This window comes from Pseudorca crassidens, chromosome 11 (genome assembly GCF_039906515.1).
Source record: "Pseudorca crassidens isolate mPseCra1 chromosome 11, mPseCra1.hap1, whole genome shotgun sequence".
NCBI classification, from domain to species: domain Eukaryota; kingdom Metazoa; phylum Chordata; class Mammalia; order Artiodactyla; family Delphinidae; genus Pseudorca; species Pseudorca crassidens.
In genome coordinates this window covers 85,339,049-85,362,075 of record NC_090306.1, presented here as the reverse complement: position 1 = coordinate 85,362,075, position 23,027 = coordinate 85,339,049, and the positions used below count along the sequence as shown (strand labels likewise).

The window sequence follows — 23,027 nt, the reverse complement described above, 5'->3', positions numbered from 1 at the left end:
AATCCACAGAAAACAAAGATAAAGGACAGGCATATACACAAATGCTATCTTTTGTCATTTCTGTCTTACAAAATCCTATAAAGTGGGTTAACAGTATTATCCCCACTTAAAATTGAGTAGTCAGAGGCACAGAGTAATTATGCAACTTTATTCCTACACACCTAAGTAGCTGAGATTTGGACTTTGAGTCTGACTTCAAAGCCCACGTGCTGAATTGCTCCTCTCTGCAATAATTTCAAATGTGTGATGCTTTAAAGCTTGTCTCTTCCTCCCTCTGTACTTGAGTTTGTTAGTCCCTTCAATGCCTCCGCTTTCAGGTAACCTATAGCTAGGCCTGCAAGACTCTGCATGATCTTACCCTTTCTTTCTTTTCCAGCCATTTCCCATGTTCCGCCTTCCATATTCCTTAAATATGCCTTGCTGCTTCCAGACTCAGGACCTTTCCCACATGCTGCTTCCTGAGCCTGGAACTTTCCTCAACAGCCATCCCCTCCAAGAACGTTATCTCACTATTCTCCACTTACCTCTAAATTTCCCTTTAAGTATAGCTTCTCTTGGGAAGTCTTCCCTAAACCTAGGTCCCTGGGTGTCTGAACTCAGTTGTATAGTACTTACCTACCCTTCATGGGCCTCCCTTTACTTATCTGTAAAGAGAAGACTCCATGCTGCATGATGTTATAGTTCTTCTTTATGTCTAAAACCTCTATAAGTGTATGACCAACAGTTTATGGGCATTAGAATTCAGGGCCTTTCTACAACGCAAAGTGGAAAATATGTGTGTTAAATGTTTGTTTAAAATAAAATGCTTTCTGCATTGAGACAGGAAATCACTGATGGAACACAAAGGATACAATATCTGTGCAAAATCAATTTTGTTACTTTCATGCCCAACTTATCCATATAAAACCAGCACTGAGTCAGTATATCTGACAGTCAAAAAATTTTGGTCATGGGGATTTGTCTTATGACTGCAAAATGGAAAAATATAAAAATATGGAATTATTACAGAAAAAAGAGAAGCTAAAATATGAGCAAAATCTTGATCTATTTAATAACTAAATATGGTTAAAATTTCTGGAGTGAATACAACTGAAAAGAGCTAAAAGCATTAAAATCATTCGTTTCATCTAGGTTTTATCCTCCGACCCATCTTACCCTCACTCATCTTCCCATCCCCACCCCCAGCCCCAGTTTCTCTCCATCTACAGGTCTAGTAAAGTTAAGCAATTTGCCTGAAGTCACATAATCAATTAATGTCAGAATCTGGATTCTGTAGAATCTAAGGAAATGTGTAGTTGTTTTCTCCTCATAAGACAATTCCAAGATCTCTGAGCATTATTTCAACAAATCTTTTAATAGTCAAGAGACACAATGGAGTCCCAACTCAAGTCAAATCATGTTATCAATATCTGGAATCATCTCAGTTAAAATGGAACACTTTCACAAAGACATCAATGCTACTATATGAAAACAACACAAAACAGGGTAAGAATATGAGATCAGTACACAATATTATTAAATAATGCCTCTATTCCCAAAACACATCCACTTCTAGTATTTCACGGTGTTCCCACCAAATTTCCACAGAGTAGAGACAATAAATATACAGGCAACTTACAATAAAAAACCCCAGCATGGACAACATCCTCCAAAATGGTGAGACAAGAATAACTTCCATGAACTGACTGTGAGACCTTGAACAACTGCCTAACATTTTTCTGTTTCTTCTGTAAAATGGGGCTACTAACACCCAGGCTCGCTATCTCATAAGGTAATTCTGAGTATAAGATACAGTTTCTGAGAAAAAGTTTTGATAAGTGGAGTGCCATAAAAAGACATGTTTGTTTCCTAAAGAACCTAGCAAAATCTTGATTGTATGATAATTAGTAAATATTAATACACATCAGTCTGTTTTGATGCTATAAGTTATAGGATACTTCTTTCACTCATAAATATATTGAACACTTACAATTTGCCTGACGCTGTCCTAGGTTCCGAGGACACAACAGTGACAGACAGACAGAAAACAGATAGAAGAGGCCCCAGACTTTCTCTCGTTTGTGTATTTGGGGTGGGGAGAGGTGGGAGTATGTCAAGGGCTGGGATAAAACCAAGTAAGCAAATACAGAATTTTCTGACAGAGCATAAGATGTGGAGAGGGCAAAGGTAAGTCAACTTTAGAGTGTACTTTCGGAAAAGGTAAATTCATTTCTATTTTAATGCAATTTATGAGTGATTTTTTAAAGAATCAGTTTATCAAGAAAGAGGAGATTTTGGATTTCTTTATAACACAAATTCTCCATGGGAGTTTAGGGAAGAGTTCTTAAATGCGAACACTTGAATGGACTCCAGGAGAGGCTGACACCCCCTGTAAAGGGAAGCAACATTTTTCTGGGTAGAGGGTCATTTGGTAGCATTTAACAATTTCTCTAAAGGAGTACCATCAAAGGGAAACTTCTGAGATGCAAGCATTCTATACCTTTCAACATGGTAGCCGCTAACCATATGAATATTGAACATTTGAAACACGGCTACTAATGATGAGGAAATGAATTTTTCATTTTATGTAACTTTAAATAATTAAAACTTAAAATTAAATAGCTGCATGTGGCTAATGACTGCCATATCTGACAGCACAGTTCTAAGGAGTTTGTGACCAGAACCACTGTGAACCCAAATGGGAGAATCAGGTTCACGTACAAAGGATAACCCTTCTTCATAAACCCACAGTTAGTTTCTGATGAGCCCGATAAAGGGTTCAGATTATGTCCAGTTTTTCATCCCTGGCACAACGCTGCTTCTAGTAAACGTTTCATGAATGTTTGTCGAAATGTTTCATGAATGGGAAAATTGCCTTCTCGGCCTTCCTTTATTTCCCAATCCATGGTTTCTTAACAGATGATATGATTTGGTTTATGAAGTTGTGTGCCATTCCTGGTGCCAGGCCTTTGTGATGTTGGTGCCTTTCCCCACCTGGTTTGTCAACCCACCACCTCCTCTGTGAGGCCTGTCCCAGTTTTCCTAGGTAGAATTAATCTCTCCTACCCTCTGTACACACTCTACTGCAGCACTCAGAAGCATGTACCATCATTTTTGTTGGTTTACAGGCTTATCTTTCATGCTATATCATTTGAGGTGGTAGGACGTACTCGTTACAAGCGCTTCTGTGTAGACAAACCTGGATTCAGTTCGCCTGCAACTTGCTAGATGTATGAACTTGGGAAAGACATTGAACTTCTTTAAGCTTCTGTTCCTTCCTCTATAAAGCCGGGATCATATAATACACTACTATGTATAAAACAGATAACTAATGAGAACCTACTGTACAGCACAGGGAACTCTACTCAGTGCTCTGTGGTGACCTAAATGGGAAGGAAATCCAAAAAAGAGGGGCTATATGCACACCTATAGCTGATTCACTGCTGTACAGCAGAAACTAACACAACATTGTAAAGCAGCTATACTTCAATAAAATTTTTTTAAAGAAAAGCTGGGATAATATAGTAATTGAAACAAAATATAGTACCTAGGTGAAAGGTTGCAATAAAGATAAACTAAGACAAAGAACGTAAACTGCATAGTGCCTAAGCATAAACATTCAATACAACTTTTTTTTTTTTTTTTTTTTTTTTGCTGTACACGGGCCTCTCACTGCTATGGCCTCTCCCGTTGCGGAGTACAGGTTCCAGACGCACAGGCTCAGTGGCCATGGCTCACAGGCCCAGCCGCTCCGCAGCATGTGGGATCTTCCCGGCCCGGGGCACGAACCCATGTCCCCTGCATCGGCAGGCGGACTCTCAACCACTGTGCCACCAGGGAAGCCCCTCAATACATTTTTGTTGTTGTGGTTAGTCTGTGAACTCCTGGGGAATACATTAGATTACTATATATTACATTCCCTTTTCTCCTTCATTCCTGGCACCTTACAAAAAGCCTGACACAGTGTAAATCTTTAATAAATACTTATTAAATTGAAACGATGGAAAATTTACTTCCGCAGCCTTCCAACTAATTTCCATCTCTAAATACAGTGTCAGGGGCTTCCCTGGTGGCACAGTGGTTAAGAATCCACCTGCCAATGCAAGGTACATGGGTTCGAATATCAGTCCAGGAAGATCCCACATGCCGTGCAGCGAATAAGCCCATGCACCACAACTACAGAGTCAGCGCTCTAGAGCCCGTGAGTCACAACTACTGAGCCTGCATGCCACAACTTCTGAAGCCCGCTCGTCTAGAGCCCGTGCTCTGCAACAAGAGAAGCCACCGCAATGAGAAGCCCATGCACCATAAGGAAAAGTAGCCCTGGCTCGCCACAACTAGAGAAAGCCCGCATGCAGCAACAAAGACCCAACGCAGCCAAAATAAATAAATAAGTTAATTAAAAAAAAAAAATACAGAGTCAGCCATTTTTAAACAACACATTTAAACAAAATAACGTGCTGCCAAGTCTACAACCAGAAATATGTTCAAAATTGTAATTATTATGAAAATGATTTGAGTTTCACTTTTAGCTGGAAATTCAAAAGGTAAGATTCTATTCTGAAAAATATATTAAAACAGACAACATTATATTATACTGTTTATGTTTTAATTATAATCTATATTTTACTTCAGAGAAAACAAAGAGGGCTTAAAGGTAAACTCTTTACTTATCTGATTTTCCATTGACTATTGGGAGAAATCTACTGTGAAACTAGTTCAGTAAATTAATGTTTTTTTATCTCTTTTTATTTTTCTCATCACAACGCATAGTTTGAAATAAACCTTATATCACTACTGCATACACACTTATACATATGTATAAATAATTGAAACAAAATTTCCGTGAAATAACACTTATCCTTACCTCTTGACGGGCACTCTGACATTTCTATTGTATTCCTATTCTATTCTATTCTAAATTTTTAATGCTGGTCACAAGTCACAAAATAGATATCATGACCCACTGGGATCTGAGACTTGCCATTTTAAAAACACTGCATGAAATCATGTACTTTAAAAGGTTTTTTCAAGTATCCAAGGCATTAATGCTAGAACTGCCTAGTGTTTAACTTGGAAGAATGGTGCTAATTTTACACACTATCCAGTGAAGAATTATAGGGAAAACACACTTAGATTTAGTCCCAATGAGATACACACCTGCCTAGAGCCCTATAGAAATCACACCACCCCAGCTTCTCACCCCAGTCTTCTGGTTCTGACTGAGCCATCTTTGACAGAGATCTGTTACTGGAATCTCAAGCAAAAGTGCCCCATGTTTCCTCAGTCCAGTGGCAGAAGCCCCACCGCCAGCATCTGAGAACCTCCGCCTACCTTTAGCAGGCTTCATGCTCATCATTTCCATGGCAAATCCCAACGACGTGCAGCTGTGACAAGGACTAATTTGACCTGGATTTTCTAACTCCGGAAACTGCATTACCATTCTTAGCTTACTCACAGCAACTGAAAATGAGACTAGGTAAGGAGTGACAGAGGCCAGAGGTTGTGGGGTTTACTGATTAACTTCATTACTGAGCAGAATATTTGTAAATGTTTATGAGAAAAGTCCTCGATGCCAAATTGCCTAGTAAGCTGGAAACCAGTCTCTTAGATAAATATTTTTGGGGAGCACGTTCCAATTTAGGAATTTTTAGAGGACAGATTTTTGTTCAGTGGCTCTAAAAGTCGATTTGGGGGTCAAATGCCATGTTCTACGTCTTGACATTCATTCCTCTCAAAAGGATACAGATTGGTATAATTTTGTAATGTCAGGAATCATTAAAGCATAATACTTAACGGCGTGAGGTAAACTAATCTGGGTTTCTATCCAGTGTTATGGGTGGAAGTGTGTCCCCTCCTAATCCCATAGGACCGGTGTCCTTATACAAATGGGAAATTTGTATTTCAGAGACAGAAACTCATAGAGAAAAGGCAATGTGAAGATACACAAGGAAAAGGTCATCTACAAGCCAGGAAGAGCGGCCAGGAACAGATCCTTCCCTCTCAGCCCTCAGAAAGAACCCACCCAGCTAACACCTTGATTTTGGACTTCTAGCCTCCAGAATGGTAAAACAATACATTTCTGCAATTTAAGCCACCCAGTCTGTGGTATTTTATTATAGCAGCCTTAGCAAACTAATACATGTAGGCTCCCTTGGCACTCACTAGTTCTGCAGACCATGGACAAACTCCTGAACCATTTTCTTTTCTTTTTTTTTTTTTTTTTTTTTTTTTGTGGTACGCGGGCATCTCACTGTTGTGGCCTCTCCCGTTGCGGAGCACAGGCTCTGGACGCGCAGGCTCAGCGGCCATGGCTCACGGGCCCAGCCGCTCCGCGGCATGTGGGATCTTCCCGGACCGGGGCACGAACCCGTGTCCCCTGCATCGGCAGGCGGACTCTCAACCACTGCGCCACCAGGGAAGCCCTTCTTTTCTTTTTTTAACATCTTTATTGGAGTATAATTGCTTTACACTGTTGTGTTCATTGCTGCTATATAACAAAGTGAATCAGCTATACATATACATATATCCGCATAACTCCTTCCTCTTGTGTCTCCGTCCCACCCTCCTTATCCCACCCCTCTAGGTGGTCACAAAGCACATGCTGATCTCCCTGTGCTATGCAGCTTCTTCCCACAAGCTGTCTATTTTACATTTGGTAGTGTATATATGTCCGTGCCACTCTCTCACTTTGTCTCAGCTTACCCTTCCCCCTCCACGTGTCCTCAAGTCCATTCTCTATGTCTGCGTCTTTATTGCTGTCCTGCCCCTAGCTGAACCCTTTTATGCCTCAATTTCCTCATCTGTAAAATGGGACTGATAATCATGCAACCTCATAGAGTTATTATGAGGATTAAATAAAATATTTATTAAATGCTTAGCAGAGTGTGTGGTTACCCACCATCATCATACTGATATTATAATTATTTAGCCTTGGACTCTTGCTTCCCGAGCAGGAATAATTTCTGCAGCATAACTTGTGGATACCAAGTTTGTGACTGTTGGGTATTTTTTGGAAGGGAGGGCTTCAGAATAGGACTCAGTAGGTCCAGGGTTGAGCTTAGGGATAATGCAACCAAATACACTGTGTCACCTTAGGACAGTCTCTCAGCTTCTGCAGACCTCATTTGTCTACATCAACAGATGGTAAAACAGAGATAATAATTCCTGCTCTACTTCCCTCATGGACCCGTTGTGAAGATAAAATCACATAATAAGTGTGAAAGCAGTTTTAAAAGGCAAATGTGATCTATATAAACGTGATAATCACTGCTAAGCCATTTCTACAGCCTTTACGGGTTTAAAAGGTGGTTCTACATGCATTATCTCATCTGATCCTTACTTGCACCCTTTGAGGAAGGTATAATTTATGATGCCCACTATCTCTTACCCTATTTTACAGACATGGAAGGTCAACTCAGTGAAGTTAAATGATTTGTCTAAAGTCACCCAGCTATTAAGGGATGAAGCAAAGGCTTTAACCAAGGTCTTCTCACTCAAAACCTTGTGGTGGAAAAACTAAAGCACGCTTGCCCTAATTGTCAAGAAAAAAGAAAGAGTGATGGTTCCTAGGTGTATTTCAGCTTTGATTGCTCAACCAAGAATCACCATTTGCAAAGCTGTTCTCAATCCTCAGTTTACTTCTGACCTCGTTCTCCCCTCCTCACAACCCAAGAGCTATACTTGCCTTGAGGGACTCTAAGTTGGAAGAGCTACCCAAAGGGTAAGAACCAGGACAAACCATCTCTGAATTTTATATTTCAAGAAGTCTCTACTGAGTTTTTCACTGGTCAGACAGATGAGCCTGTCTGTTGCCCTCAGAAACTTCAATACTAAAAAAGAAATGAGCAGGATAATTTACCTGATCCAGGAGACCCTTGTTGCTGAGTGAAATTCACACAGGATGTTCTCATAATAAGACTGATTGAATCCCTTTGCTTCTTTTGCAGTGAGGACCAACTGCTTCATGCTATTTTTTTTCCCAAGGTACATTTTTCCCCTACAAGTCTGTGCTGTTTGAAACAGTAGCCACTAACCATGTATGGCTACTTAAATTTAAGTTAATTTAAATTATGTAAAATTAGAATCAGTTCCTCAGTTGCACTAGTCCCATTTTAAGCGATCAGTAGCCACGTGTGATTAGTGGTTACTGCATTAGACAAAGTAAATCTGGAACATTTTTATCACCACAGAAAGTTCTATTGGACAGCACCGTTGTAGACGGTACTTGGGGCAAAGTGAATAAAATGTCAGTCACGGCAAGGAGGGGCGTTAGATATGATGCTATAAAAAACAGGGACGTCCCAGAGCAAATGCTGGCAATGCTTTTCTGAGAACTATCCCTGAGAATAGACTTGGCTAACAGACTTTGAGTGAAATAATCTCACTGGAAAGACCTTCTCCACTGAGAAGGTGAACAGGAGTGTTCTCTTAACCTGAATCCGTAATCATCCAATTCCGATTCCTTGTGCTGACCATAATTTGGTTGCCTACTTACTATCTATGGAAATTCAGCAGATTCTTTAACATCTTTAAATCTCCATTTTCTCAGCAGTAAAAGGGGAATAGTAATGGTATCTACCTTATAGGAGTGTTATGAGAATTAATATTAATGGCAAATAGTTACAGAGTACTTACAATGTGCCAGGCATTCTTCTGAGAATTCTATTAAATAAGACAAGTAACTTGCACAAAGTTAAAGAATTTGCCTACGACCACATACCAGTAAATGGCAGAGATGGGATCGAATGAGAGTCGACTAACAAATGGAAAACGTGCTTAGCGTGACGCCTGACATATAGAAAGCACTCAAGAAATGGTAGCTGTTATGATCCCAATTTTTTTTATCACTGTAAATGTATAAATTTGCAGTCTGTTTTCATAGTCAACCTTTCTCAGTTTGGTTATTCTGAGAGCCCCTGAGACCTGTTTCTTAGCCTGCAAGGTTGAGAGCCAGGCTCTGGATGGCAACGGATTTGCCCACTAGCTGGCCAACATGCACCTCATTGCATGCATTTTCCAAACTATTAATGCCCCATCTAAAAGAAGCAGTAATTTATGTTGTCATAAGGAAAGGCTCTTCTCATATTTCTTTTCCTTCTCCCATTTCTTAACCTCACTAACAAGAGCACCAGATCTGAGAATCCTGGGAGAGCAAAAACCAAAGCCACAGGGAATTAGTAAAAAATCTTAGAGGCTGCTTCAATCTGTGGAAGAGATATGGATAAGAAATGGTAGTGACAAAATATTTAAATTATGCTAAAGCAACGTTCCATTTTGTCTGAGACAGTGGTATCTTTCCATCTTCTGGAAACTTTTGGCTTTGATTGACCCATCAAGTCAGAACTACATTCACTTGTGTTAAACTCAGTGAGATGGAAAAAGACTTGAAATCAAATGTCAGAAATATTACACAACCCTGCATCTCAAGACCTTTCATTGTATTTTAAAACATCCAGCTGATTCTGTAACATCTGAAAGATTCTTTTAATTTAAGCAAAAGACATAGGCAAGAACCAGATTCCAATAAAAATAAAGCTACCCAGAGAAAATGAGTATCAACAGCTGAGAAAAGCATAACGTTATGAGAAGTAGCTAAAGGAAATGAAGCGCGAGTGAATAGGATTGTATAGAATCTGCCCTCCTGCCCCTTGCTAGGCCTTATTCAGAATGGGGCTTTGGAAAGACTACTAGAAACAAAAATAAAATTTATACAAAAACGTGGATTCCATAGCTGCTGTTAGCAATGCTGTAATACCAAGGTGAGATAGAACATGTGTTTTTTCCTTAGAGCACCCAGAAATTTAGTTCCATATTGTTGGTTTTTGTTGGCTCCTTGAAAATTCTTAGCACTCAACAATGATAAGATTAACAGAAATTCCTCTCTTTAATAAGTAGAGTGGTGTTTACTATTCTAACATCTTAAATAATAACAACTACATTTCAAACCCTGGAGTAACGATACTGCTTTATGATGCCTTGAGATTTACAGAACACTTTCCACACAGCCATTCAATCCTCCAACAAACTGTGAAGTGAATGTCATTATTATTCCCATTTTACAGAGGAGAAAACTGAAGTTCAGAGTCTCAGTTGCCTCTGAGACTTTATTTCTTTCAATTTCATTGTTTATTTCCACTCACATTCATTGAACGTTTCCCAGTTTCACCAATCTAAAGGAACTGGACCCATTGTACTGGAAACATTTGGTACGGGAACGTAAGATTATACTTTTCTTGCTTATTCTGTGCTATTATTAGAATGCTTTTCTACTTACTGAGTCTTTAAAATTCTGTGATTTTTTTTCTTTAGTTCTTAAACCACAATTTGCTAAAAGGATACACAGATTTTAATTAACATGCCACATTCTACCTATTCACTACGTTAAACCATGGGAAGCTGTGGACTTTGTCATTATTACCTTTTATTATGCACTAATTGCATAAGACCCTGCCTTCTTCATTCATCAGAGACGCCTTTATTAACCCACTAAATTAATCTTTGACCAAGTTTCCTGGCTCTCAGGATCTCCCAAAGGAAAGCAGACTTGTCTCTCTTAGGTCACCACGTCCTTCCACCCTGTGTTCTGCGTGTGGACTGAGTTACCAATGAGCTAGATTCCCATCTGGATTTGTTAGGGATGTGTGGCAGCAGAATAAGTTAAAGGACCTCCCAAGGTGACTCCAGCCCCATCTCTGTAATTCTATTCTAAGTTTCTTTACTTCTTTTCTACAAGGGCCAGCCTAAGAAAACAGAGCTATAGAGCAAATCTCCACCTTTTCCCCTCACCTACCACCTTAGCTTTCCTTTAAACATTCCAATTGATTTTGGGGGGAAATCACACTAATACTGTGTGGCAGCCCCGCTGGTGATGATGCACATCCTTGGACCCACCTCTCATTTCAGCTGCAGCTGTAGCAGGTAATCACGTGCAAGCTCAGACTCACTTCACATTGGCACTCTGCTGCACATCTCTTTGCTTTCTTCCCAGAGCTTCTCCAATGCCACAGGAGACCACCCGGCTTGATTCCATTGGGAGCAGCAGAAGCACAGCCCAGAAGTGCAGGGAAGTTAATGCCCCCAAGGGCAACCCTCAACCAACGGGAGCCAGAGGTCGGTTAATAACTGCCCCCATGCCCGGTGCCTCAGTGGACAATTCTTTCGGCTTCTCCCAGTGGAATCGCCCACAGCAGCGATCTTCATAATTCATCTCGTCTTGGTTTTCCCTCCTTCCCTGTCTCATCACCCCAGTCCTTTGCTTCTGCTCCCTGGGATGACCTCTCACATAAACTGTCTGCACACAATTCATTGCCTCAGACTCTGCTTCTCAGGGTAACCATTTATACGGGTAGAGATGCTTCCCCTTCTTGAGCAAAGCCTTTAGAGAGTGAGGGGTCCACAGCCCTCTCTAGAAGCAGCTGAAAGGCCTCACTCAAGAGGTCATTAGTGTCTCCACTGCCCATTAGTGAGTGCCCATCAGTATTTGTTGAGTAATCTTTATGTCACCTTCTCAATGTCTTAAATTAAATCCCAGTGTCTTGGGATTTAATTATGGCCTTTAGAGTAACCTGCAGGAAGGAGGACCATGCCCAGGACCACCTTGAAAGTCATGTCATGTCAGGTGAGTATCACTGGGTCCAAGTCACCACTTCCTGACATGAAAACTGTAGCAATTTGTGGACTCAAATGCTAATCCTAGGTTGTCCTAGAATTCCCAGCCTAATAATCTCCTTTTACCAGTGCTAATTAATGGAAATATGGGGTCCAGAGCCAGTTCTCTAGACTCTTTCGACTTGCCTAAATTAAAAACGAGAAGACAAGGCCCTTCCAAGTCATTCTAGACGTTGGGCCTTTGCATTTGCTATTTCTTCCAACTAGAATGTTCTCTTTGGCTCTGTCTTTCTCAGCTCAGTTGTCAACTCCCCAGAGGCCTCCCCTGACCACACCGGTTAGAGCAGCCTCATTCTTCCAGTCACTATGACATCACACTGTTTTGTTGTTTCCATAGCACTTACCACTACCTGATATTATTTCATTTACTCATTCCTTTGCCTGTTTCTTTTCCTGTCTTCTTCCCTGCTTTATTCTAACATCCAGCATATGGTCAGTGTTCAATGTTTGGTTAGAAGAAATTATAGGCATCCACATGCAATAGAGTAAACCTCACTTGCCCTTGTTATAACAAGATGATGGCTGTTTTTTTTTTTTTTTTTTTCCTTTTTCTGTACGCGGGCCTCTCACTGTTGTGGTCTCTCCCGTTGCGGAGCACAGGCTCCGGACGCGCAGGCTCAGCGGCCATGGTTCATGGGCCCAGCCGCTCCGCGGCATGTGGGATCTTCCCGGACCGGGGCACGAACCCGCGTCCCCTGCATCGGCAGGCGGACTCTCAACCACTGCGCCACCAGGGAAGCCCTGATAGCTGTTTTTGATTACAGTTAGACCAGTGGAAAAGAGTACAGCTCTCTGGCTAATTAAGCCCATGAGTTAACACTTCTGAATCTCGGGCACATCTCAAGATCTAGGAGTGGTGAGTTAGGCACTGTGGGCTACTCATCCATGAGCCACAGTCCTTTCCCTGGTGCTCTGTACCCTAAGCTCAGGGTGGGAGGTCCATAGAGTCCATCAGTGTCATCAGGACATAAAAGAAGATGGGCAGGAGGAATAAAGGGGTCAAAATACTCTTTGTCCTCCCCTTTAGCGCAGGTATGTTTTCCCCTGGGGGAAAGAGGCGTGGGGGAAAAAATGCTTCGACCTCGCTCTAGAACTTAATGGGGAAGAGGAAAAGGAGTCCCAATGGTCACATGGCTCTGATTAGTTTCCCAAGAGAGGTGGACCAGATGAAGATTTGAGGAAACTGCTCCAGCTGGGAATAACAGCTATGCATTGCAGCTTACGCATCTTGTGCTATATATTCTAAGAAGCCTTAAAAGAAGTGTTAGGAAACTGTAAAAGAATGTGGTCCAGCAAAGGAGGGATGAGGGAAGAGCACCACTGAAAGAAAGCATGAACCATGGTGCTTCCTTAGCAATCATTTTCTGATGCTTCTAACTTGACAGCTCCTTCACAATTTTTTCTCTATCTACTTACATCTTTTTCACCTCATGACAACTGAGGTCAACTTTCAACCTGATGGGCTTGCTTAAAGTGGGCTAGTTTGTAAGAAAGATCTTACCCTTTCCTCTTGATGTATATACAAATGAGAGCTGAATGGATTTGTTTAATAATGATGACACCAGAGTTTAGATTTGGAGATCTTAAGATGCAGTTGTAAAATTTCAGAGCAGGAAATGGAGTTTATATGTGAAAAAAATCATCTCAAGAGTAATTTTCTTTAGTCTGTGATATGCACCTACAGTCCTAATCATCCTGTGAGTTCTGATGGGTAGGGCACAAATTATAAAGATGTCCATACATTGATTTTTTTAAGGACCCATAGAAGGGTAGGCCAGGAGCAAATGGTCAAGTGTCCAGACATGGAGGTAGGTGTCCCACTGCCCTTGAAGAGAAGCCAACTGGAAGGAATAAGATGTAGCAAGTATGTCTGAGAACTAGCATTGCATAAATAATAACTGCTGCCTTTGATCTCTCTGAGAGTTACTGATGAACATCTCTTTTTCCCCAAACCTCTTTTCTCCTTCCTTCTATTATTTATTATTTGATTCTTATTTATCAAGTACATACTAGGATTAATCAAATACAGTCACTGTCCTTAGATACTCTTATACTGAATGGCGGCTGGTAGACATGTAAATAGATAATAAAATAATGACCCCTCCTTGGAAATGACCTGATAAATCATTGCACGCTAAAGCTAATGACTGGTAGGTAATCGTATAAGCTACTGATTAATGTCTCCCAGGGCTTTCTGCAACCAAATAGGGGATCGTGCCTTAACACATTGAATTTTGTGAATTTCAAGTGTTTGCATTTTCACTATCATCATCAATCATGGTTGATATATTAATATAGAGTGAAAAACTTGGAGCATCCAAACCTCCCAGCAGAGTTATAATGCAGAAGGGAATTATTTTAAGCGTGGCAGAAAGCTGCCCTGCCCCACCCAAAATATTGCCCCTGCTGGCATTTTGCTGATGTTCTCAATTCAGACTCTTTATAATGAGACGTTATTTTATAAATGCATAAAGTGGAGCAATAGATCATTTTATGGTATCATCTAGTTACAGATCTACTGAAAACAACTTAGTACAATTTGTCCTCAATCCATCTGAAATGACTAATCCTGACACGGTGCCGTATTTCCCCCAGCACCAGAAGAATGCTGGAAAGGAAACCTATCTCAGAGCTATAACCTAAGTAATTTCAGACTTTAATAGGTATAATATTAAACCGTAAGAATCATGATTTCATAATTTAGTACAGGCTATAATAATACTAGAATTAGCCCTAGAACAAGAATGCATTTCTACTCCCAGCTCTGTTAATTACCTAGCCTCATGGCCTTGGACAAGTCACAAAGCTCCCTGAGTCTTGCAGTCCTCATCTATAAAACAGAAGATCATTAGATTCAATGAATCCAAGGTCCAATTTACCTCTAACCTTGCGTAGTAGCTAACATCTATTGAGTACTTAGAAGGAACAAAAAAATGTTCTGGACTCTCTGTTGGACTTAGTCAGGTTTTTTTTCTTATGTATGTCCAAATTGCAGTTTGTTTTTACTAATATTCAAATGAACTTGACAACTTACCAAATAAATTGTCAGAAAGAGAAAATTCATCTGTGGCAGGTAAGTGGGAGTGTTCAATGAGATTCATTTTTGATCCCATCCAAACTTTTCTGTTTGAGAATGTATCTTCGTTATGGTAGTCTTCAAAAAAATCCCCTGAAAGGTAAATAAATACATAGAGTGTTTGGGAAGGGTAGGGAGGTGATTATGAAGGAGAGGGAGAGAGAGAGAGCAAGCTAATTTTAAAAAGCACATATGGTTCCCTTTGTAAACATTTTATCATAGCTTTTCTGTACATATCTTTCCTCAACATTTACCATTTTTACACCTCATTTGGACTTACAAATATCTAAGATATATGCTTTCAGAATAGATACTCTCTAATTTATCTGGGAAAACACCATATGTTTTCATTTGTTTCAGCACTTGGGAGATTTGGGCAAGATATGATGATATTTTAGTTATGTCTTTATTTCTTTTACATGTAGAAAAAACAAAAACAGATATAAAAGCCTTGATTAAAATGGGATGAATTGATGATTTATTATCTTAAATTTTATTCTAAAGTTGAACAGGTCTTTGCAAAGGCACAAAAGTGGTTCAAGACAACTTCCTTCCTTCCTTCTTTCTTAAGTCGAGTAGGCATCATATTAGCAGATAAAAAATTCAAAAAGTGTTCACCCAAGATCATCTTTAATTTAGCCTTTTAGAGAAAATTTCAGGGGCTTGCATTTTCACTCTCATGGTCTACCTTGGTCATATATTTAACTAGGGTAAAAGAAGTTATGGTAAAAAAAAAAAAAAAAGTGGTAAATCTCACCAAAATGTCTGAAGTTTCATCCTGAGGAGATGTCCAGAATGCATCCAAAACTCCAAGATATGCAGTGTTCACTTCTAGCTATATCTCTAGGTCTTGTTTTCTTCTTTCCTTCCTTCCTTCCTTCCTTCCTTCCTTTCTTCCTTCCTTCCAATGTCTCCTACCTCCCTGAAAAAGTAATGAGAAAAGTTGAATAATGAAAATGTATGCTATCAGAACTTTTCTCCAAGGCTGTTTTCTGAGCATGATTTTCTAAACCTTTCATCCTATCTCCACCAAGAAATCATTTCGTTTACAAATACCTACTTATACTTGCTACTCAGAAAGAGAATACAGGGTTTTTGTTGGACAAATATTTATTTCATTAGAACTTCCCTACTATTCATGTCTCTATTTCTTTCTCCCTCACTCAGCAAAATGTTCCAGCTCAAGCAGAAGTGACAGCTCAAGCAGACATCTGGCTGATGGTAAGGTAGTACACCAGACTACATTTGCTGCGTTCATTCATTTATTCATGTTTTCAACAAATATTTATTGAGGACTTACTCTGAACTAACCTATGTGTTGGATCTTTGGAAATAAAATGGTTAAAGGAAAAAAAAAATCATCCAAAATCTATGACATCAAGCTTAATGAGGAATAAAGACATTAAAAAACAATCACAGGAATACATAGATGATTACGTATTAACTTAAAAGCTGTTGATGAAGGCAAAGATGAGGATGCTCTGATGGGGAGAGGCTGGGTGTGAAAAGGAGTTGAGGTAGAGAAGTAGCTAGAGGAAAATGTGGTTTTGAGGGCAGTTTTTAAAGGTAGGCAATACTAGGTCACATCTGAATACACCAGAGAAGTTGAAGAAGTGAGAGAGAGAGCAGCTCCTGTGAAATGATACAAGCTGTATCCACTGTGGGAATGCAGACACATCTGGGTCCATCTGGTAACCAATGGCCTGGCCCTACCAAAGTCTACTGTCCAGTAAGCCAAGGGGCTTTTTAGGAGAAAACCCATCCTAAAGTCAGAAGGAACCAGGAACCATGATCTTCACCTCAAAGTAAAGCCTCAGTCCTTAGAGGAATGTGTAATTCTCAATGTGGCACGGTGTTTGACCAACCCAAACTAGATTCAAGAGGCCTTTTTGCCACCCTGAGGTGAGAAGGGAAAGGGTTATAAATAAATATGAGTCTGGAAGTACTGAAGTGTAGGATAGATCTTCCAAAAGAATGCAACAAGTAGGAGAGAGCTCATTTCAACTCCACCCTCACCCTCAAACAACTCTGCCATGTATCACAGTGGAGCTTTGACTCCAAGAGGACTCCAAGCCTTTCTGGGGCAATTGTGAAACAGCAGAACCACGCCAGGTATCACCATAACCTGTGGAGATGTGCCCAGCAGAGGAACCGTGACCACTGGTTGGGCACTGCTCTCCCCCATGGACACCAAAAGTAGTGGAAGAAGTGGCCAGAGTAGACTTGATTATGAAAAAACATGAAGAGAACTCAGGGCATTCCTGAAATACCTGCAGGGGGAGGAGGCCTCTGATAGGGAACTGGAGGCCCTGAGGAATAAGCCAGTAAAAGTTCAGTTGTCACTATTGATGGGACCTCATTCATACTCATAAGCTAGCTGAGAACTAGGGAAATGCAACTTTCACGATGTGCATATGAATTGTATAGGTATCTATTCAATGTGTATATTTAATATATATATGAATTACGTATAACAATTGTGTATGTGTCTGCATATCATATAATAAGTAGGTTGAAAACCTCCCCCCAAATTTAGGCAATTATTGTTTTAAATAGTTACCCTTATCTTTGGAGTAGAAAATTCAACAGTTTCCCATAATAATAATTTCCAGGAATCCACAAATGAGCAAAGTCAGGAATTTTTCCTAATATTCAATCCAAAGTTACCCTCTGTCATTTAAGACATATTTGCTCTGGTCTTTAAAAAACAATAGGATATTTCAGCTCTGTGACTCTTACTTTGGGTTTCCCTCTGTGCTTTTTCTCACGTTTGTCTTTTTTTTTTTTTTTTGCGGTACGCGGGCCTCTCACTGTTGTGGCCTCTCCCGTTGCGGAGCACAGGCTCCGGACGCGCAGGCTCAGCGGCCATGGCTCACGGGCCCAGCCGCTCCACGGCATGTGGGATCTTCCCGGACCGGAGCATGAACCCGTGTCCCCTGCATCGGCAGGCGGACTCTCAACCACTGCGCCACCAGGGAAGCCCACGTTTGTCTTTTTTAACTTTCCATCCTGGTCACCAAGCTCCTCCATACTTCCACAGCACATTACAACTCTCTAGTATTTTCCATGTATGCTCATTTTCATTCTGGATTCTTATATTTTCCTCTATATATTCATATAAACTTGGCATCTTTAATTCAAGTACCTGGCACACAATAGGCCCCTAAGAAATGTTGGCTCAATCAAATAATCTGTGTTAATTGTTTCTACTGCTTAGTTCTGCCAAACTCTCTGACACTCGGCATGCTCTTCCTGGAGAAATGGCACAAGACTAGGATTTCATTCTCCTATTGGCAAAAGGGACAAAATGTACCAGTTTCTCGCCTGAATGAAAGTCCAATTCTCCTAATTCTGCATCATTTGGGTTATTACCCCTGGCTGGAGATCCCCTGCGTGGGTGCCCCTGATTAGCCAATAACAAAAAGCCCTCCAGAATCCAGACAGTTGACCGAGTCTGCTCAAATCAGGTCTGTTGGTTTATGATTCCTGAAGGGGTTTAATAAATAGGAAACTCTTTCATTTTTGAAATGGTAACACAAGCACATGGTAAGCAATTCAAACAGTACACTGAAAAATAAGTCTTCCTTTTAGCTCTGTCATGCATTTCCCTTACCAACCGCCATAGCTGGTTTCTTGTGTATCCTTCTGATACTATGCCCTCTCTTAACATAAAGGGCCCCATACCTTAAGCTGGAGTCTGGCACACTATTGCCCGCAGGCCAAAGCTGGCCCGCCACCTGGTTTTGTAAAGCCTGTGAGCTAAGAATGGTTTTACATTTTCAAATAGTTGGGAAAAAATCAGAAGAAAAATATTTCATGACATGTGAAAATTACATGAAATTCACATTTAAGTGTTTATAAATAAAGTTTTATTGGCCCACAGCCACATCCATTTGTTTCTGGACTATCTATGGCTTCTTTCTCAGTGGCAGAGTTGAGTAGTTGCAACACACACTGTATGACCCATAAAGCCAAGATTTACCATCTAGCCTTTGCAGAAAAAGTTTAATTCCTGCCTTAAACAAATAACAGAAGAAATTTTAAAAAAAATCAAAGTAACATCATAGGTAAACTATGAATAACTGTAATGAGTACCTTGGAGATATAAATCAACTTAATTGTATACATCCCATGATAGTAGGGTCTTCTTTACCTCTTAACAGCTCCTTCCTGGGTTTGGCAGCTTTAGCCTTAATTGCCGTAAGTGATTTAAATGAGCACCTACTATGTCCCAAGCATTTGGCAAGCGTTTCCACTTATGTTATTTCTTTCATGAGGGTTACTTCTGTGTCCTTTCTCTAATACTCTTCACCCTCTTTTTAGGGGAAGAAATGCAATAGGAGAATAACGCCCTGCAAGTTCTAAGGAAGATCTTAGCTCTGGAGTCTTTTTTTCCCCTTTGAATCCTCCCTTTCATATAAGGAGTCATTTTATAGGTTCAGAATAAGCAATGGGTATTCTGTACTCTAGTGGCCTTTGAATTTTTTTTGTTTCCCCCCTAAACAAAGTTTTAAAAAACACTATGCTCCCTCAACACATTTTTGGGTTGACATCTAAAGTTTTTCACTGAAAAATAAAATAGTTGCAAAAAATGTAATTTCTGACATATTGCAAAAATTGGCATTTTTACATGTCATTACATTACTCAGATCTATTCAATTAAATCTAAATACCACAGCAACTTAATATCCTTCTTCATCCTTCTAAGAAATACAAGAAAATGTTCTTTAAAATTTGGAAAAATTTTTAACCATTCCTGTCCTTTTTTGAGTTCCCATTTCATTCCACTTCACTGCAGAATTTTACCCTAATGTAGCACATTTTAATGGTTGAATGTCTATTATTGATCATTCTATCATACTTTTCTATGACTAAATTTTGTATATAAATTTGGATTTTAAACATTTCTAATGACTTCAAGATTTTAAGTGTTTAGATAAAAATTTTTCTGGATTAAGTTTATTATTAGCTGTTATTATTAATGCTTATTAGACTTTCTCTGCAAATAGGGTGGTTCACTCTCTCCCATGCCACAGCACGAGTGGAGAAAGCAGTTTGGTATGGAGGAAAGAGCATGCAGACAGAAGACAGGATTGTTGGGCAACAGCCCTAGCCAGCACTGACAGAGCACACGCACTAGGGGAAGAACACCTTCTTAGAAATACGGGTAAAGGGTCTGATTAAATAATGAACTTTGAGCAACTGCAGACAGAGAGCCTAAGAATTCTCTGGAGTTAGTAATAAAAGCCCAGCTAGCAGGAAGCCATCATTTCTATTCAGGTGAATTCATGTATGTGTTAACACACAAAGAATTAAGTTTGGAATCGGAACAGATAAAGAAAAATACCTTCTCTAACTTCATGCACTGTTTTCCTGAAAATTTGTTAAAATTTATTTTCCAAATGAAAGTGTTTTTTAAATAAAAGGGTCATTGCAGAAAATTCAGACAATACAGAAAAGCATTTACAAAATGTCAGGTGGCATTCTGTAATTTCGTTCCAATTTACACTCCCACCAGCAGTGGATAAGACTGCCTGTCTCATCACAACTTCATTGGCATTACCTACTCCCACTTTCAACAATCTTTTCTAATTTGCCAGTGACAAATCCTATCTCACTGTATTAAATTGCATTTCCTTGAATATGAGTGAAATTGAAAAAAAAATTATATTGTCTAGATGTGATAGTTTCTTTCCATTTTTTATGTTCTTTGCCATTTTTCTATGGAAGTGTTCTTTTTTTTAAATTGACTTAGAGGAGTTCTTTGTATATTGAATGTATTAGCATTCTGGTATATTTACTACAAACATTTTCATTTGTCTTTTAATTATCTTTACTTGAAAAGATCTGCATTGTATGTAGTTAAATATATTAGATTTTTTTAAAGCTTTTATTGCTTTTTATTTTTAGTTTTTTTTTTTTTTTCCCGGTACGCGGGCCTCTCACTGCTGTGGCCTCTCCCGTTGCAGAGCGCAGGCTCAGCGGCCATGGCTCACGGGCTCACGGGCTCAGCCGCTCTGCGGCATGTGGGATCCTCCCAGACCGGGGCACGAACCCCTGTCCCCTGCATTGGCAGGCGGACTCTCAACCACTGCGCCACCAGGGAAGCCCCTTATTTTTAGTTTTTAGTACAGGGTGAATTTTGTCAGAATTGCTTGTTGAATACTTTTCCCCTTTCCCATTGATTTATAATTTTTCTTTTATTGAGACTGAATTTAGTTTTCCATTGATCATACAGTTACATCTGTTTCAACATCGTGTTTCCCTGTTATTGTTCATTCTTTTTCAACATGTTCTAAGGTATTCTCACCTTCTCATTCTCTGTGATAAACTATCACATCTTGTATCACATTAAAAAAAAAAAGTTTCTTTGGGAGTTTGATATGGTACCAAACCCCTATATATTTAGGTAGGAAGATTTATATCTTTATAACATTCAGTTTTGCCTTTCAGGGGCAAGGTATATCTCCATTTATTCAAATATATTTTTATAACTCTCAATTTTGTAGATTATTTTTCCATTTATTTCCCAACTTCTCCATGGATGCATCCCCTGTCATTTATCTTCCCCTTCCTCATGTGGTCATTAATGATTTAATTGCATCTGTTGTCTTCTCCACTATATTGTAAACTCCTAGAAGGCAGGAATCATAGCTTACATTACTTTTGTACCCCCCATCACAGCTAGCAGTGTTATGCATACACAGAAATAATAGCTGTGATCTAGTACAGATGTCAAGGGGGATGAAGCATGGGACTTCCCTGGTGGTCCAGTGGTTAAGACTCCTCATTTCCAATGCAGGAGGTGCAGGTTCAATCCCTGATCAGGGAACTAAGATCCCACATGTCACATGGCGCGGCCCAAAAAAATTCGGTGTGGGGAGGCAATGAGAAGATTAGAAAGGAGAGGGAAAGAATGGGAATTTGGGATTAGCAGAGGCAAACTATTTATATAGAATGGATTAACAACAAGGTCCTACTATACAGCACAGGGAACTATATTCAATATCCTGTGACAAACCATAATGGAAAAGAATATGAAAAAGAATATGTATGTGTGTGTGTGTGTGTGTGTATGTGTGTGTGTGTGTGTGTGTGTGTGTAACTGAGTCACTTTGCTGTACAGAAGAAATTAACACAACATTGTAAATCAACTATACTTCAATAAAATTTTTTTTAAACAAGGAACATTAGAATGGAGAACCAGTGTTGACCTTTCATAGCTTCACGTATGACCTGCAACTATTCACTTAACACCCTGCCCCCATACCACACCCTGAGCCTCAGCTGCATGTTTAAAAGTCTAAATAATAGGACTGCTGTAAAGATTAAAAGGTAACACTTCATAATTGTTCATATATATAGGGTGACATGTACAAAATTTTTACTGCATTGTTTCCAATAGTAAAAAGCTGGAAACATCATAAATGTCAATCAACAAGAAGTTGGGTACAATAAAGAAATAATACATGCATTATGCTGTAAGTATATTATATTCGTAAGTGCTATACAGCACTTAAAATGAATGAACTAAGTATTCATATGGATAAACTGAGAAACTTCATATTGAGCAAAAGAATCAGGTTGCAGAATAATACAGACAGTTTGATAAAATGTATATAAATGTAAAGATATGCAAAACAATGCTACATATTACTACTGATACCCTAATGCAAGGGTCAGCAAACTGTGATCCACAGGCCAAATCCAGCCCACCCAGAACCAGATTTGCCCTTTTGTTTACATATCGTCTATGGCTGTTTTCTCACAACAATGGCAGAGTTAGGTAGTTGCGACACAGTCCACGTGGTCTGCAAAGCCTAAAATGTTCACTCTGTGGCCTTTATAGAAAAAGCTTGTGGGACTTCCCTGGTGGTCCAGTGGTAAAGAATCCGCCTTCCAACGCAGGGGACGGGGGTTCGGTCCCTGGCCAGGGAACTAAGATCCCACATGCCGCGGGGCAACTAAGCCTGCGCACCGCAGCTACAGAGCCCATGCGCCCTGAAGCCTGTGCGCCACAACTAAAGAAAACCTGTGCGCCACAACTAGAGAGAAGCCCGCGCACCGCAACGAAAGATCCCGCATGCCTCAACCTAGATCCTGCGTGCAGCAACTAAATCCTGACACAGCCAAAAATAAATTAAATAAATAAATAAATAATAATTTTTTTTTAAAAAAAAGCTTGTGATCCCTGTCTAACCTATAGAGACATGCATGGAAGTGTTGAACCCACATTCAGAACACTGGTCCAGAATAACTGGGCAGGTACACAGGGAATTTCCATAGCATCTGTAATGCTCTC

The 23,027-nt window shown here is 39.8% G+C and overlaps 1 protein-coding gene across 4 annotated transcripts in view; it reads right to left on the bottom strand.

Annotated features, from left to right (window-relative positions):
- NR1H4 (nuclear receptor subfamily 1 group H member 4) overlaps positions 1-23,027 on the bottom strand; it is a 69,148-nt gene that overhangs the window by 37,408 nt on the left and 8,713 nt on the right. For 2 of the 4 annotated variants that reach the window (XM_067697673.1, XM_067697674.1), the window contains exons 2-3: positions 15,483-15,647; positions 14,684-14,818 (exon numbers count right to left, since the gene is read on the bottom strand). In XM_067697673.1, coding sequence (XP_067553774.1) covers positions 14,684-14,762 — 79 coding nt within the window. In that variant the 5' untranslated portion in view covers positions 14,763-14,818; positions 15,483-15,647. Of the gene's footprint in view, positions 1-5,313; positions 5,425-14,683; positions 14,819-15,482; positions 15,648-23,027 lie in introns of those variants that run through there. The other 2 variants (XM_067697671.1, XM_067697672.1) reach the window with 1 other exon arrangement.